Source organism: Pteropus medius, unplaced genomic scaffold (assembly GCF_902729225.1).
Source record: "Pteropus medius unplaced genomic scaffold, Ma_sr-lr_union100, whole genome shotgun sequence".
Classification (NCBI taxonomy): domain Eukaryota; kingdom Metazoa; phylum Chordata; class Mammalia; order Chiroptera; family Pteropodidae; genus Pteropus; species Pteropus medius.
This window is the reverse complement of record NW_024347791.1, coordinates 5,090,701-5,106,696: the sequence shown is the minus strand read 5'-3', so window position 1 is coordinate 5,106,696 and position 15,996 is coordinate 5,090,701. Positions and strand designations below refer to the sequence as shown.

Here is a 15,996-nt window from a genome sequence, read left to right as displayed (position 1 = left end):
ATTTAGTGTCTGCTTCCTAGGTGCCACAACATCAAGGACTGTCACTGCTATATCCCAAGTACCTGGAAAGTACTTGGCACAAAGTAGGCAGTCAGTTATAAGTTTTTGAATAAATCCTTATTAGTTCTTCCTATCTAGAAATATTAACAAACATTAATTGCAAACATTTGAACATTTATCAGTTTTCTCTGGGTGATTTTTAGGTCATTAATGGGTTAATATAGGGAGGAAGATTGCAGAATGACAAAACCCACAAACAGGTGAATAAGCCAGGGACTGAGTGGATTTCCTAGACTCTTGAGGAAAGAGAGTTCAATTATTTCCCCTAGGGTCTCTGGTACATTCCCCAAACTGACCAGGCCAGTATATTTCCAGATCTGGCTTTGAAAAAATTGGAAGTTTCTTGTAAGTGTGAGATAATTTCCTACAGTTCATACGGCACAAATTACTTTGGTTGCCTTCTACTGTCTAGTCCTAAATGTTACTTTCTAATTTACCAAAAACATATCTTTTCATAAAAATAGATCAGTTTTTAGGTTAAAATTTTAGTCCAACACAATGACAGATAAGTAGAAAAGTACTTCATCATAGTGGCACAAAGTCTAAAAAAACTTAATTCTACTTGTTTTCTCTGAAACTTGGTGGTGGTGGCTAGAATTCAGCCACAGCCATGTCTTTAAAAAAAAAAAAAAAGTCAGTTGGAGGGCCAGTTGTATAGGGCTGTCCATTGTTTAAGAAAAAAAAAGTTTTAACCCCAGGGCAGAAAAACTAACATTGTCACTAGGATATGAAGAAACCATGGTGAAGAACTAGCGACAGCGAGGCCCCGCAGAATGGCTGGCGGCATCTGCTCCGAGGGCCTTTATCAGCAGCCTTGTATGTTCTATTCAAGACTCTCAGAACGATTGTTGGCATGATGTAGACAAATTGACGCAAATTAGTTTAGCACGGGCTATGCAAAGTTTAAGCTTGTTGAGCAACACACGTGGACCACATAGCAACAGCTCCCAACACTATGCAAAAGGTGCTGGATGCAAAGTACTAACTACCCAGACTCTCCTCTTCCAGATGGAAAGCAGAATTCGCAAATCACTACTGGAGGCTGGGGGAGGGCATGGGGAGGGGGCAGGAAGCTGGCAACAGAGGCCAGAGCCCCCGCACTGACCCTGAAGGCCAGTGACAATTGAGAAAAATATCTCCTGAAAGTGCCGCTTGCACTAAAACCGACTGCCTGTTATTTCATGGCCACAAATCCTCAAAGGATTGGGCCCCCAAAGATTAAGGGGATTCCGCCACTTTGCTCTTTACTTTTGGTTCAAATATCTTAAGACAATTCCTTGGGGGCTGGTGTCACACAGACCACCTAGAGGGGCCTTCTAATTGTATTTACAGTAATTTAATTACAGCAGGGAGAGCTTCAGAAGGCAGGATTTACCAAGATTGACACTATAGGTGCCGCTGGTAGAGTTTTAATCTGTTAAATCAACAGAGAAGTGGTAAAAATAAAGCCACTCCAGAATTTGGAAACCACTTCATGGACTTTTTTTTTTTTTCAGGAGAGGTTGGGAGGGTAAAGGAGACATTTTCCTGAGGTCCACAGATTTCTCACTTTTGTTCATATTATTTTATACTCCATGCACACATTATATCCATCTGATCACACACTCACTCACAGACAACTTTGGATATTATAAATGCAGCACAGCTGTGTGTGTGTGTTTAATGAACTATATCCCCGGACAGTCACTGAAGAACATGGTAGCAGTGGAGCTTCTGGGGAGGACACCTGGGGGAGTAAAGGGTCAGGGCAGGAGGTAGATTTACTTTTAACATCATTACCATTCTTTTGTACCACTGCTTTAAAAAGAAAAAACTTTTTTTTTATAGCAAATGTTTAAAATAATTTTTCAGTGAATCTATAAGGAAATTTTCCTGCAAATATTAAATCATAAAAGTCAGCAACCTGTGTACAATTCAGTCCATTGTTTGGCTAACTAAGCTACCTAGCCTGGGCCTATGTCTTTCCCTTTGGGGGCCTCAGCTTTCCTATCTGTAAAGTGGGAAGGAATGAACCGACTACTCCCGAAGGCCCCTTCCCCTCTGAATGTGAGATTGACCGAAGCCTAAAAACAGCATGTGCTGCTACTGCCATCTAGCAGTCCAACTGGGGCCGCGTGGATCCAGCTTTCCTAGGCGTTTTGAAAGAGGTCTGGGGGCTATTATTCGAAACACAAAAGATTTCAATGAACATGTGTACATCCTGCAGCCCCTAAATGCTTTCTGGAGCAGGAGAGGGTATAAATATATAAACACATCCTTAGATATTTAAGAAAATAGTTCTGAGCCTGTGGTATTTGACTAACAGTAAAAACCCTCATTGCAATTCAGTGGCCTCAAGGGCCTTTGGGGATATGCTCGGGCTGCTTGATGTAATAGATATTTGTTGGGTACCTACTTTGTGTGCAGGTCACTATGCAGATGTGTGTGTGGTGCAGAGAGGCAGGAATTTGGTGTCATGTAGTACAGACACTGTAACCCTATGACAGACGCTAAAATCTTTTGGAAGTGTATTCCCCATTATACTATGCATCTCCAGCAGCTAGCATACTGGTGCATGCCGGGAACTGAATAAATGCTTGTTTTCAATGAACGAATGAAGGAATGAACAAATGATCTGGATTTGAATTCATGTTTCCTGCTTATGGGAGCATTTTCTTCTCTGAGCCTTCGTTTCCTAGTTTGTAAAATAGAAATAACAACATTATCCCTGATTGAAAGGATCCAGTGATATAACAAAGGGCAATACCTCTCTCAACTAGAAAATACTAAAAAAGGAGGTGAGATAGAGGAACTTCCATATTTTGAGGTTCATCGACCATTTACTTTGTATGACAAAGAAATATATTCTTTACTCCCCAAATCGATATTTCCATTTCAGAACTGGAAACTGTTTTCTGCCATGTATTCTAAATTTACTTGACCAGCTAAAAGGAATAGTGAGGAAATAACCCAAATTAAGTGTAAAGTATACAGAGACTGTTCTCCCTGCCTCTTCCCCCACCCTGCTCTTTCCTGGCAAATGAGTAGGTTGTTCTCTTTTTTACTTTATCTCCAGGTTTCCACATACGTAAATCGAAGGAGTCAAATTAGATAAACTCTAAAGTCTCTTCCTTCGAAAACAGATTTAAGAAATTGTCAAGCAAGGACACCACGGCCAGCCAAACGTTGTGACGGAACCATGATATGCTGCCACCTATTGGCGATTCATGATATTATTTTAAATTTTAACCAAAGCTGAAGTTTAACATTTAAATATTAACTACAACCTAATGAATTTATATACATAATTTACAGTGCAAACTCATTACAGTGCCAAGGGAAAGAGGTGTAATAATAGTGTAAGTAATAATAGTCTAAACAGTCATTCAGTACCAGGTGCTACGTGTATTCCGCCACTTAAATCCTCACAGTCATCTTATGCTATGGTTCTCCGATTATCCCCACTTCACATGTGAGGAAACTGATAGTCAATGAGGAAATAACTTCCCCAGGTGACACCGATGGTAAGTGGAAGAAGCAAAACTCAAGCCCAGGGCCTCTGAGCCCAGGGCCAAAACGTTAACATTGACGTGTGCGCCCACAGGCGTATTCTACATCGTTGGCTTCCTTGCTTCTGATTAGAAAAGTACTTAAAATCTTTGTAGAAATTTTATAAATTACAAACAAAATAAAAATAACTTGAAATTCTATGACTAAAATGAAATCAATATTAACATTCTGTGCCTATCTCCAGTTTTTAATGCTTATACTGTTCACATATTTGTACTTTTATATATAATTTTTTGTCAAAATGAAAGACCTTTTCTTTTGAAATTCATTAATTTATCCAATTAAATTTAGCACATGCATACTTTGGGCCAGGTAAAGATACAATGGGTGAGATTAAAAAACGAAAACAAAAGATGACACGATCATCACCCTTGTGAAGAAATGGACAAATAATCACAATGAGATAAATACTACAAAACAAAACCAAAAACAAAAAAACAGTTCCAGGAGAACAGGTGACAAGGGACTAGTCTACACTAGGAGATGATAGAAAGCTTCCTCAAGGAGGTGATGCTTAGAAAGACATGGTCAATTCATGAATCTCTTCTCCCCAAACACCTCTATAACCAACTTTCCAAGCAATTCTTGGCTTCACGGAGGGAGAATCTGCCCTCTGCATCCTCTTACCACTGCTCGGCTGGGCACAGGGACAGAGTGGCAAGCACTTCCCTAAGCAGATCAAACAGGGGGAATAAGATGATATTCTCTTACTACACATACCCCTGTGGGACCTCCTCTCTCTTGGCTTCAGTTAAAGGAAAGTTTCTCCCCACAAACACTGCATTTCCATGTCCACCGCTGGTGGGTGCGTGCCCAGCCTCAATTGTTGGTTTCTCTCTTGGGAAAGAACTAGAGAGTCTATAGTTTTCAGCTGAGGTCCTAGTGCTGTCAGTACCTGGGAGACAGGAAGAGGCCTATTTACCCATTAGACAACTGGTTCTCAGTCCTAACTGCATGTTAAAATCACCTGAGCTTTGGCCCTTAGCCCCAGAGATTCTGACTTAAGTGGCGTTGGGTAGAGCCTGGGTCTGGGGGGAGGGGTGGGTTAAGTTACCAGTGTGCAAAGCGAGCTGACAACGGTGTCATTTTTGGTATTCTTGTAGCATTTAAAACTGTCATCTGTGTCCTTCTTCCACACTCTTAAAACTTTCTTTCCTTGGCTTCTGATGGGGCATATGGTTCTGATTACCTGACACCCCTCTCACCACTCCATCTCTTTGTACATTGATGGATCTTTCTCCTCTTGGCCCCCAAAATGTAGGTGTTCCCTGTGGTCTGTCTTCACCTTATCTGTTTCTATACCTGTTTCTTTAGCATCTCATAAACATCCAGAGCTTCAGCTATCTCTTTCCAGTTTCTTTCCCCAAACTCAGACTCACATTTTATTTTCCTCCTGGACATTTAGAATCATTACTTCTGACTATAAAATGACAAAATGCCTTTGTCACGTATTGAAATAACAAATTTCCACAAGCTTAGTTGCCTAAACAGCACAAATATATTATCCTACAGTTCTAGAGGTCAGAAGACTAAAACTAGTCTGAGCTAAAATCAAGGTGTCAGCAGGGCCGCATTCCTTCTGAAGGCCCTAGGGGAGAAGTTGTTTTCTGACCTTTTCTAGCTCCTAGAGGCTGTTGCATTCCTTGGCTCTTGGCTCCCTTCCATCTAAAAGCCAGTGATGGTCTGTTGAGTCTCTTCTGCCTCCCTCTTCCTAATTTTAGTATCCTTGTGATTACACTAGGCTCACCCACTGAATTTAAGATCAGATGATTAGTGCCTTAATTCCATTGCAAACAACTCCTTGTCATGTAACATATTCACGGTTTCTGGGGATTAGGATGTGAACTGCTTTGGAGGCCATAGTTATGCCCACCTTAGTTTCTCTCTTCTTCTCACCTTCATTGCTTTCATAATCAAGCAATCCTTCCTTATTTCTCATCTGTTACTGATATTAGCCTCCTATTGGTCATTCGGTTTATCCTCAATCAATCTATCCTATAGTGGGCTATAAAATCAGTCTTCCCTAGGACCGTTCAAATAATGTATTATCTTGCTCAAAAACATTCAGCATATCCCTAGACAATTGCTTCAGTAATATTTTGTAAAATAATTAACATGTATTAATACTTTCTCTTTGTTTACTTCTCCAAATCTAACTTCTTCCCTTCCTTTCCAGGGATAGCTACATCAATAACTTAGTATGACTTTTGAGTGTGCGAATTTATACATTTCCTACATATATATGCATCTATAGAAATATATAGATTGTTCTGGATATGTTTAAAATGTTTACATAAATACCCTCATTTGTATATTTCTGCAAGTTGCTTTTTTCACTCCACATTGCTTTTGAGATCTCCTTGTTCACATATAACTCTAGTTCATTCTTTTAACTGCAATACAGATTCAATATAATGAATATGTTGCACTTTAATTTCAATTTTTTGAATGGATAATTCATTTACATTGTTCAAAAATTAAAATTATATAAAATGGTACATAGTGAGGTCTTGTTCCACCTTTGCTCCTGTCTATCCCATTTACACCCCATCACTTGTTTCTTGTATATCCTTCTAGCATTTCATCATGCAAATAAGTGTATATTCTTATTTTCAACTCTTTTATTTTGCAAAAGCTAGCATGTTATATTCACCCTTCTGAATTTTGCTTTTCACTTAATAGTATATCCTGGAATCACTAAGAAGCTGTGAATTTTTAGTCCTGTGGTAGATGCTGGAACTCAAGTCCCTTCAAATAGGGAGTCTCTGGGGAAGCAAGACTTGGAAACGGTTGAGTACATACCTTAGGAGACTGGCAGTGGTTCATATGGCCAGTCTTGTCATGGTGATGAGAGATGACTTGTATGTTTTCAAATGGAGTAATGGCAATGGTGGTCCTCACAGTCCGGGCACCTTCCACATTCCCCAAGACTGTTGAATTTGAGAAACATTGTCCAAGAGCAAGGAAATGGACATGGAACAACAGCAAGCAAAAGTTACATGTAGAAATCAACAATGACCACACTTACCAGTAGATGGAAGCAGTTCTGACTTGAAGCAGGCCTTCAAAGCTCACTCCACGACAAAAATAACAGCCAGAGGACTGTCTTGTGTCAAAAGCCAGAACCCTTACAAGAAAGATGTTTACATAAATCAACCAATTTGTTAACAAGCAAAGAATCTGAATCTTGGTTGAGAAGTGGAAAAGAGTATCTATGGACTTATATTGAATGAGTAAGAAAGATCTAATTCTGAGTCAGTGATGGGCAATATCCAGTTTTACCTCTTAGATAAAAATGCAGAAAATCTTACTAAGTTTATGCTTCTGTGAATATCATCTAGCAGTACGGCTGTTAACAATGAAACAAAAAGAAGCCCAACTATATGGATGACATAAAAAATCCAGTGAACAGGTGGTGCTATCACCTCACATCAACTTGTGAGGGCTTTTTGATTTCTGGCTAGTTGCTTTTCTTGCTTTTTATCTTAACTATAATTCAGCAGTTTTCTAATTTTTTCCTTCTTTCTTTATGCAATTCACCTTGAAGCAGCAGATGTGATGTATTGTGCTAGAACAGTCAAGAACTCTAAAAAAAGTTTAAATTCCACATAATTGACAAACTGTGTAAGTCTAAAGTCAACGTTAAATCTAATAAAACAAAACAATCAAAGACCCCAACAATATCTTGGAGATCTTTCCAAATGAATTTATAGAATTTGCCCATTTTTTTGTTTGTTTAAACGAGTGCATAGTATTCGTGTGGACGTACCATAGTTTGTTAAATCAGTTCCCTATTAAAATAAAACTCTAATGAATAACATTCATTAATGATGAATGCATACATTCATCATTTCATCATTTCGTCCATTTGCAAGTGAATCTTTAGGTTAAATTCCCAAAAGTAGGATTGCTGAGTCAAAGGATAAATGTGCTCGTCATCATGTTAGATATTGCCAAATTATCCTCTGGAATAGTTTATCAATTGGAATTCCATCAGAGCAAAACAGTAAATAGTCTCACAAGCCTCTCCAAGAGTGCTGTTGAACAACTGGATCTTTGCTTATCTGACAGAGGAGAAAGTACCTCAGTACAATTTACATTTGCATTTCTCTCAGTATGAATGAAGAGTGAAGGTCAACATCTTTTCACATTTAACAGGCATCTGTCTTCCTTCCTTTATCTCTTTCTTTTGGAATACTTATACTTCACTCATAATTTTCTATTGTATGGTTTCATTTCATTCTTAATTTCTAGCAGCTCCTTACATGGTAAGTTGATTAGGAGAGTGATTAACCCCTTCTGTCTATAATATAGGTTGCAAATATTTTTCCCAGCTTACTATTTGTCCTTGATTATTATTTCTTTTACTTGTAGAGGTTTTAGATATTTGTATAGCCAAATTTATCAATCTTTTAATGGCTTCTGAATTTTGAATCATAGTTAGAAAGACCTTTCCAAATCCGAGGCTATAAAAAAATTTACCCATGTTTTCTTTTACTACCTTTATGAAGGATCTATTTCCCCCTTAAAAGAAAACTATATTTTTTTAAATTGTCACAACACTATTTATTTAAAAAAAGCATTTTTATTCCACCTGATGGAGATGCCAACTTCATCATACAGAAAATTTCAATATATATTTGGACCTTCTTCTGGACTTTCCATTATTTTCCATTGGTCTGTTGTCCATTAGTGCACACTGTTTTAATTATTGATATTTCATGGCATGTTTCATATTTGATAGAGGACCAGTTTCCTCTCATTGTTTTCTTTTTAGAGTTTCCTTGGCAACCTTTGTTTGTTTATTTTTTCACGTTAATATCAGATTTAACTTGCCTATATTTTATAAAAAGGTTGATATTTTTATTTGGAGTTGGGTTAAATAAATATATAGTTATAATCTCTTTTACCTATCTTTCTCAGCTACCTTTGATATCCTATCTTTGCTAGTGAGAATCATTTGAAGTTGGCTTAGAGTTCTTCTTTAAAAAAATTTGGTTATAAAAAATTTCAAATGTACACAAAAGTGGAGAATAGAAAACCAAATCCCCTCATGTACACTTCACCCATCTTTAATGCTCATCCACCATGGCCAATCTTGCATCAGCTATACCCACATTCACTCCCCCAAGTCACAGATTACTTTTAGGCAAATCCTAGATATTATATAATTTAATTAATAATTACAGTAGGTATTAAATTATAAGGGTTTTTTTCCAGCTTTGTTAAGATAATTATCACATAACATTGTATAAGTTTAAGGTGAACAGTGTGATGATTTGATACATGTACATATTGTGACATGATTAAGGACTCTTTTTTAAACATAGCCACAAATCGCTATCACAACTAAAAAATAATTCCTCAGTTTTATTAAATACCCAGCCAGTGTTCAAATTTCTCTTAGTGTCTTACAATTTTTTTAAACAAGTGGATTGTTTAAAATGAGACTCAAACAAGGTCTACAACTTCATTTGGTTGATATGACTCTTAAGTCTCATTTAATCTGTTTCCCCCTCGGTTTCTTTTTACCCTTGCAATTTATTTGTGGATGAAGTGGGTCATTTTTTCTGTAGAACTTCTCAGTCTGGATTTGTCAATTCCATCCATGTGCTATTGTTTAACATGTTTCTCTGTCCTTCTTCTTAAAAATCTCTCAGATTCCAGTTTACGTGGCAAAAACCCTCCTTCCTAGGTAGAGGTGTATACTTCCAACAGGAGGCATTTAATGCTTGCTTGTGTTTTTCTGCAATGTTAGTGGTTACTGATAATCATTGCTGGTAGATCCATTGTTTTATTAATGGCTTATAGAATGGTGATATTCTAATTTTTTCAAAACTTTTTTTATTAGCTAGGATACATCTATAAAGATAAGCTTTCTTTCACCAACTATTTGGGTGCCCTAAGTTATAGTTTATGTAATAAAGGCAGGTCAAAAACTTGATTCTTTCCCTTTATTTACTTAATTTTCAGAGAGATTAATTGGCTCTCTAGCAACCTCCAAAAAGGACTATGAGTTTTTTGGTTCGTATAACACCATAAACTCATGGATTTAATGATATTTGATGTGTTTCACTCCACTGTAGTTGTCATTTTTATTGATGCTCACATTGTCCCATCTTTGGTTGGTGGAAGCCTATTCAATCTAGCTCCTGAGTCCTTTTGACAGGACTCTAGCATTCTTTGGTAAATGTTTGATCTTATTCCTATCTTAGTCACAAAGTAAAATGAATACTTTTCTCTGCCTTGCTTTTCTCACTTAATGGTATATTTTAGAAATTTCTCCATGGTAGTATACCAAGATCTTCCTGGTTCCTTTGCACAAGTGCCTGTGATTCTATTGTGTGGACTTACCAAAGTTCATTTAAACAGTCTCTTACTGGTGAATGTTTGGACTGTTTCTAGTCTTTTTCTATTACAAATAGTGCTGTAATGTATAACCTTGTGCATACATTTTTTTCAAATATTTGCCAGTCGATATTGGGATAAATTCCTAGAAGTTGGATTTCTGGGTCAAAGGATATATGCATACATAACTTTGCTAGATATTGCTAAATTCCTCTCCATGAGGTTTGTGCCATTTTTGCATTCCTATAAGCAATGTATGAAAGTGCCAGTTAAACAGAGTTTAGTAACATAGTTTATTTGTCAAACTCTTGGATTTTTACCAAGCTGACAGGTAGAAAATAAGATTTTATTATGAGCCAGGGTGAGACATTTTCCAATGTCTCTGTGTTTCTTTTTCTTAAATTATTTACTCGATTGTCTTTTGTGATTCTTGGGCTTTATATTTTCTATTTTTAGAAATTCTTTATAGATTAAAGACAGTAACCCTGTGATATCAGTTGCAAAAAATTTTCCATTTGCCATTTATATTTTCACTTATAGTGCTTTTTGCAAGTTGTTATGTGCCGAATCATTTTCCTTGCCCCCCAAATTCTTATGTTGAGGTCCTAACTCCCAGTACCTCAGAATGTGACTGTATTTGGGCCTTTAAAGAGGTAATTAAGGTAAAATGAGGTCATATTTTTGTCCTTCTAAGAAATGTCCTTATAAGAAATGACTCCCTCAATCTAGGAAGTCACTTTCAATTAAGATTTCTGAAGCCTGTGCCCCGGAACTCAATGTTTAGAAGTCAAGATAAGAAGGCAGTAAAAAACAAGATTCATGTAGAGCCTGAAACATCAGTGAAGAGCTAGTAGAGAGCCCAATAACCCATTCATAGAGCAGCCAACTCTTGTATATTGCCATGAAATCATGTACAACAGCTTCTTGGGAAGGGAAAAGGGAAGACTACCCTGAAAGACTATAAGCACTTATCCCTAAAGAGGCTAAGATGACTCTAAAAAGACTCTTTATACTGGAGACTGAATTATCCTTAATAAATGGTAAATTTGTGATTTTCCCCCCTGCCATCAAAGGGAATGGGAGCATCAAGGCAAGTTATAGATAACAGAGTGCTATATGTTTTACACATTTGGCCTAGTGTGCAAATTTTAGATTCTGTTACATTGATCAACAATTAGATGAAAGACATCCATGTTCCTCAGCCCCCATGAAGTATGAAGCCGAGAGCCCCAGCAGATCCGATTTATTTCCAGGCATCAACAGCTTGAAGGGAGAAGATGTGTCTTTAATTGTCTATCACAATACAAACAGTTACCATGTAGTGAGTAGCTACTCTGTGGGTGAGCAGTTTAATACATTATGTTACTTGATCAACACCACAATTTTAGGAGATGAGAACTATTACTGGCTCACATTTTAGAGATCAGGGAAAAGAAGCCCAGACAAATAAACTGACCAAAGTAATAGAATCATGATTAAAGCCCAAGTCTGATTACAGCATCTGGACTTTGATTCACATCATACTGCCTAGTCACATCACCTTGAAACTTACATTTAATCTACTCAAGTCTCCAGGAATTTGAGGGAATGCGAGAGAGACATAGTTAAGGCAACCCGCCAAAGACCAAGAAGGTTGTAGGTCATAACTTTCATAAGCATAAGGGCACTAACAAATATATCTTGCTCAAATTTTGTCATTCCTATAATCTGTCCTCCGAAGAAGCAATGGGCATTGGGACTAGTGGTCTATTTTGGGACTATTAACTAGCACAGAGGCTCTGAAAAGCTAATTAATCTCTTGGCAAATAAATTAGACTCCATGTAAGGATGGGCCCTCGAAGCAATGAAGGGAAGTAGGTCAAGCAGTCACTGATAAATTTTAGTGTGGCAGTTTTAGATCTAGGGAGAGATTAATGTTAGTTCCGCCACACTGGTGAAGGATTTGTGGCTATTTCCCTCACATTCAATGTGAGTACAAAGGACAGATTTCAAAAGATGTCCTAAAGCAGATTTTCCCCTCTTAGAACTCATTTGTCTTAGCAGATTGTTAGATATCAGTGTTTCACTTAGGAGAAATCTATTTACACTGATTACAGAGGACATGATTCAAGATGCTCTCAGGCTTTTTCTTCACCTATAAAAGAGGAACTATACCCCTCAGAATGCATATAGCATATGCCTAACCATAGGTGGGCAATTGTTCCCACACACAGGAGTGTAGTTCACACAAATCCCAGGCAAACCATATTGTGTTCTAGGGTCACATAGGAAACCCTAACTCAGTAAGTCTCCCATCTCATGGTACACATACTCGATTACTATAGGTGACAATAAAGACCCTATGGTTCAACTTTGGGCTGCTCTCCACTCTGAATTTTTTTAAAGCTTCAGCTTGCCCATCTTTGCCAATCTCCATTTAACTCTTTGTCATTGAAAATACATATGCCAGTTGAGCTCTGCTACCATTTTGGGTGCTTTGCCCGAGGTGAAGTACTTTAGGTTTATTGCTTATCCCCTGCATGGGTCTAACACCTATACTAGATGTGGGTGGACAACAGTAATCATTCCACTCTGCCTATGTTTAAGTATCCAGCTCAAGTCCTTATAAAAGCAGGCACTTAATATTTATTAAAGGATAACTTCCTCCCCGCTCTCTGTCCCAGAAGCTCTTTGCAACCCACATCCTTATCTATCTTTTCTACATTTATGCAGTCCTCTTTTTCTGACCACTTATTGGGGCATTTATTTGTATTACTGAATGATTTACAAATGCTTAATGTGCATATATCTTGCCCTTATCAACAGTGTAAACTCCTCAAGGATAAGATATATGTTATCTATCTTCTAGTGCTAGATATATGGCTGGTGTATAACAAATGCTCAATTTTTTTGTTAAATTCTCATGACTCTAGAGGGTAGAAATCAGATTCAAACTGGAGTACTTAGGTTTTTTTCCCCCATCACATAGACTTGGGAATGATTCTAGTAGGAAAGCTGGTTTGAAGCTGATCTGGTAAGGGATATGGAAAGATAATGAAAGTGGGAATGAGCGAATTCTCAAAAGAGAAGCTAGGGGTGAGAGTGAGAAAAGCAGAGGGCAGCTTCCTTGATCACAGAGTCTACCAGTTCATGGTTATAGATCTTTACGAGGTCTGGTTGCACTTAGTGCCCTTGTCTTGCATGAGGTGTTATACAACCATCTTCTCAATTCCACCTCCTTTTTGACTCCAGCTCAAAAAGGGTTTCTATTTCTTACAACAAAATAATCCCTTTCAATAAACCAATTTCCTACTATAAAATGCATCCTATGATCACAACATAGCAGTAGTCTATTAAAGCACCCATGCTATTTCAACTCAATGATGAATTTTATTAAAATTGGTTCTTTACCTTTCCTAATTGAAGTACCTCCTTTTTAGAACTATTGGGAAGAGAACATCACCTTCAGTGTACACACTTTAGCCTACACTGTCTCTTCTAAACAGGGAGGAGTTAAAGAAGGGAATGCGAAAAATGCAGATTACATTGGGCTAGAGAAAATTCTAAGTCATAGGGAGAGATGAGTCAGTCAGACCTTTAATGGCTGCAAGAAAAGAAGAGCAAATGACAGAAGGAATAAGAGAGAATCTTCAACAATTACAGACTGTCCCAAGTCCAAGTTAGGAGACAGAGAGAATTCAGAGCTGGAAATGAAACTGACAAATGCCAAAGAGGAATTTGAACTCAGGGTGAATGAATCAGGGATAAGTCAGATGGAGTTTGTTCTTTACAATTCACTATGGATGAGCCAGAGGAAGACATGCTAGGGAAGTCTGGTGATGTGGAGTGCCCAACTAGGAATATGCGAATTAATGACTTTACAAAAGATATGAAAGTGCAACTGGTTGACCCCAAAGACATACCAGGTATGAAATACCTGACCCAAAAGTTTTACTTCTTTAGGAAAAAGTTACCTTGGCAGAGTCCCAAAGTCAATAAACTCCAGGAAAACAAAGACGACAGTAGTTGTGGTTGAACGAGTTGAGCTTATACTCATTGCAGCCAGGGAGAACACACACTATGGGGAACCATGAGACATCTCAGTAAGAGAGAGTTAGAAAGAACTTACATTAAGATTCAGGTTTGTGTTAGGTGATTTGGGGTACTTTGCTCTAAATTAGATGCTATCAGGAAGCACGGGTAATTCTATGACTGGGTATGTAGAAAAAGGGAAGACTAGAATGAGGCTAAAGCTCTAACTGGTAAAGAAGTAACAGCCACTCATATTGGTTTGATATTTTCAGTTGTGTATTCCATTTGGAGGCTTGTATAAGGTTCATGCTTTTCTGTTCGAACACGATTATGGGTAGTCTTATTTTTGTTCTGATCTATCATGGTCATGGAGTGACCTTTTCTGATGTTCTCTGAAACTGTTTATGTTCAATGGGGGACAACAAAGTCTAGCTGTGCCAGGCCAACTCCTAGGAACACCAATAACTAGCTGATAGCACCAGGCCGACGACTAGGTATCAGGGAAAACTTAGGCCCTAGAGTCACAAAAAAGTTCTTTGATTCCTGGGTCTGCTCTTCACTAGCTGTGGGCCCTTAGGTAAATTAACTTCTCTATGACTCAGTTTCCTCATATGAATATGTGGAAATAGTACTTGGATTGTTAGGAGAAATTAGCTTTTTCATACTAACAATTTGTATCAAATAAATATTATTATTATTATATCATAGAAAAGATTTAAAAGGATATTGGGGCAGAGAAAGGAAAACCAAGAATAGTCCAGGTAATTATGTCAGGAAAGTTAAAGAATAAGAAAGTGAGGATAGAAAAGCAAAATAATTTGTTTTGGGTGGTAATCTATATAAAGCAGTTAACTGTCTAGCTCATTTCATAATGCCAGAATAATGCAATACATTCATAAAAACAAGGCGAAACATAGGAAAACGTATGGATCTTACACCAAGTGATTTGTCATTTAAATGAGTTCACACAGAAACACTGAGAAGAGTGGATGACAACTCAAAAATGAAAATGTTATTGTGCACATGCCAGGAGGCAGATTCATGTGACGGTTAAGTTGGGTTGTCTTCCCTTTCAATTTCAATGTACTCAATGTACTATCAGCCTATAATTTATTTCTTGCTTTCATGTTTCTGGTTTCCAGCTTGCTTCTTTCTGGCCCTTAGTTTTTGAACTACCCCATCTAATTTCTCTAGTTTTTCAATAATCAAAATGCATCAGCCATTTAAGCGACTGAATAATTCATATAGGTTGTATTAAGAATTTGTCCTATTAAAAGAAAGTTATTGCCTGAAGGCACTAAGGACTCATTAAGATATGATATAATTTTTCAAAAATAACATCCAGAAAGTTTTTATTATTAAAATTTTAAAAATTTATATTAAATAATAATATATTATCACATTACAAAATATTATAACATTATTATTAAAATATTTAATAATATTAATATTAAAATATTGTTTAAATATTTTGATATCAAAATATTATATTATTAATATTATTATGATAAAATATTAAAATTTAATTTTAATATTCTAAGATTGGGATTTCCAACTGGGAATTGAGAGCTGAGCAGATTCAATCTATAAAATGAATAGGGCCTGACTTCCTTGAGGCTCCTTCTGCTGTACCAAAGTACCCCAAATAAAGATAGCATTCCTCTGCAGAAGCCATTCCATCAGGATATTATTTATTTTCACTTTTGATAGGTAAGAAAAATTGAGACAATTAGAAATGACCAGTGTCAGACTTACACAAAATACATGATTACCTATACCTGTAGTTTCTGAAGGTTCTGGTGACCTCACAATCTCCTCCAAAAGCTCCCCTACATCTTTGTTGTTTTATGAGATGGTTTCAACCGCTATTGTGGATTATGGCTTTAAGAACTATAAAAATGCAAAATCTTCCAGGAGTGGCCACAGTTTTATCTGTCATTTACACTTAATAAATGATTAGATTCTCTTGCAGTGAGAAAGAAGTGCAAGGGGAAGAAGTAATTGTGTGTTGTGGGATTCTTGAAGAGA

The 15,996-nt window shown here is 37.2% G+C and overlaps 1 protein-coding gene across 1 annotated transcript in view; it reads right to left on the bottom strand.

Annotated features, from left to right (window-relative positions):
• Nucleotides 1–1,601: 1,601 nt before the first annotated feature.
• LOC120615129 (glutamate receptor ionotropic, NMDA 2D-like) overlaps nucleotides 1,602–15,996 on the bottom strand; it is a 23,508-nt gene continuing 9,113 nt past the window's right edge. The window contains exons 4-6 of the mRNA XM_039878298.1: nucleotides 6,638–6,736; nucleotides 6,412–6,539; nucleotides 1,602–1,786 (exon numbers count right to left, since the gene is read on the bottom strand). Of these exons, the coding sequence (XP_039734232.1) occupies nucleotides 6,479–6,539; nucleotides 6,638–6,736 (160 nt within the window). The 3' untranslated portion in view covers nucleotides 1,602–1,786; nucleotides 6,412–6,478. The remainder of the gene's footprint in view (nucleotides 1,787–6,411; nucleotides 6,540–6,637; nucleotides 6,737–15,996) is intronic.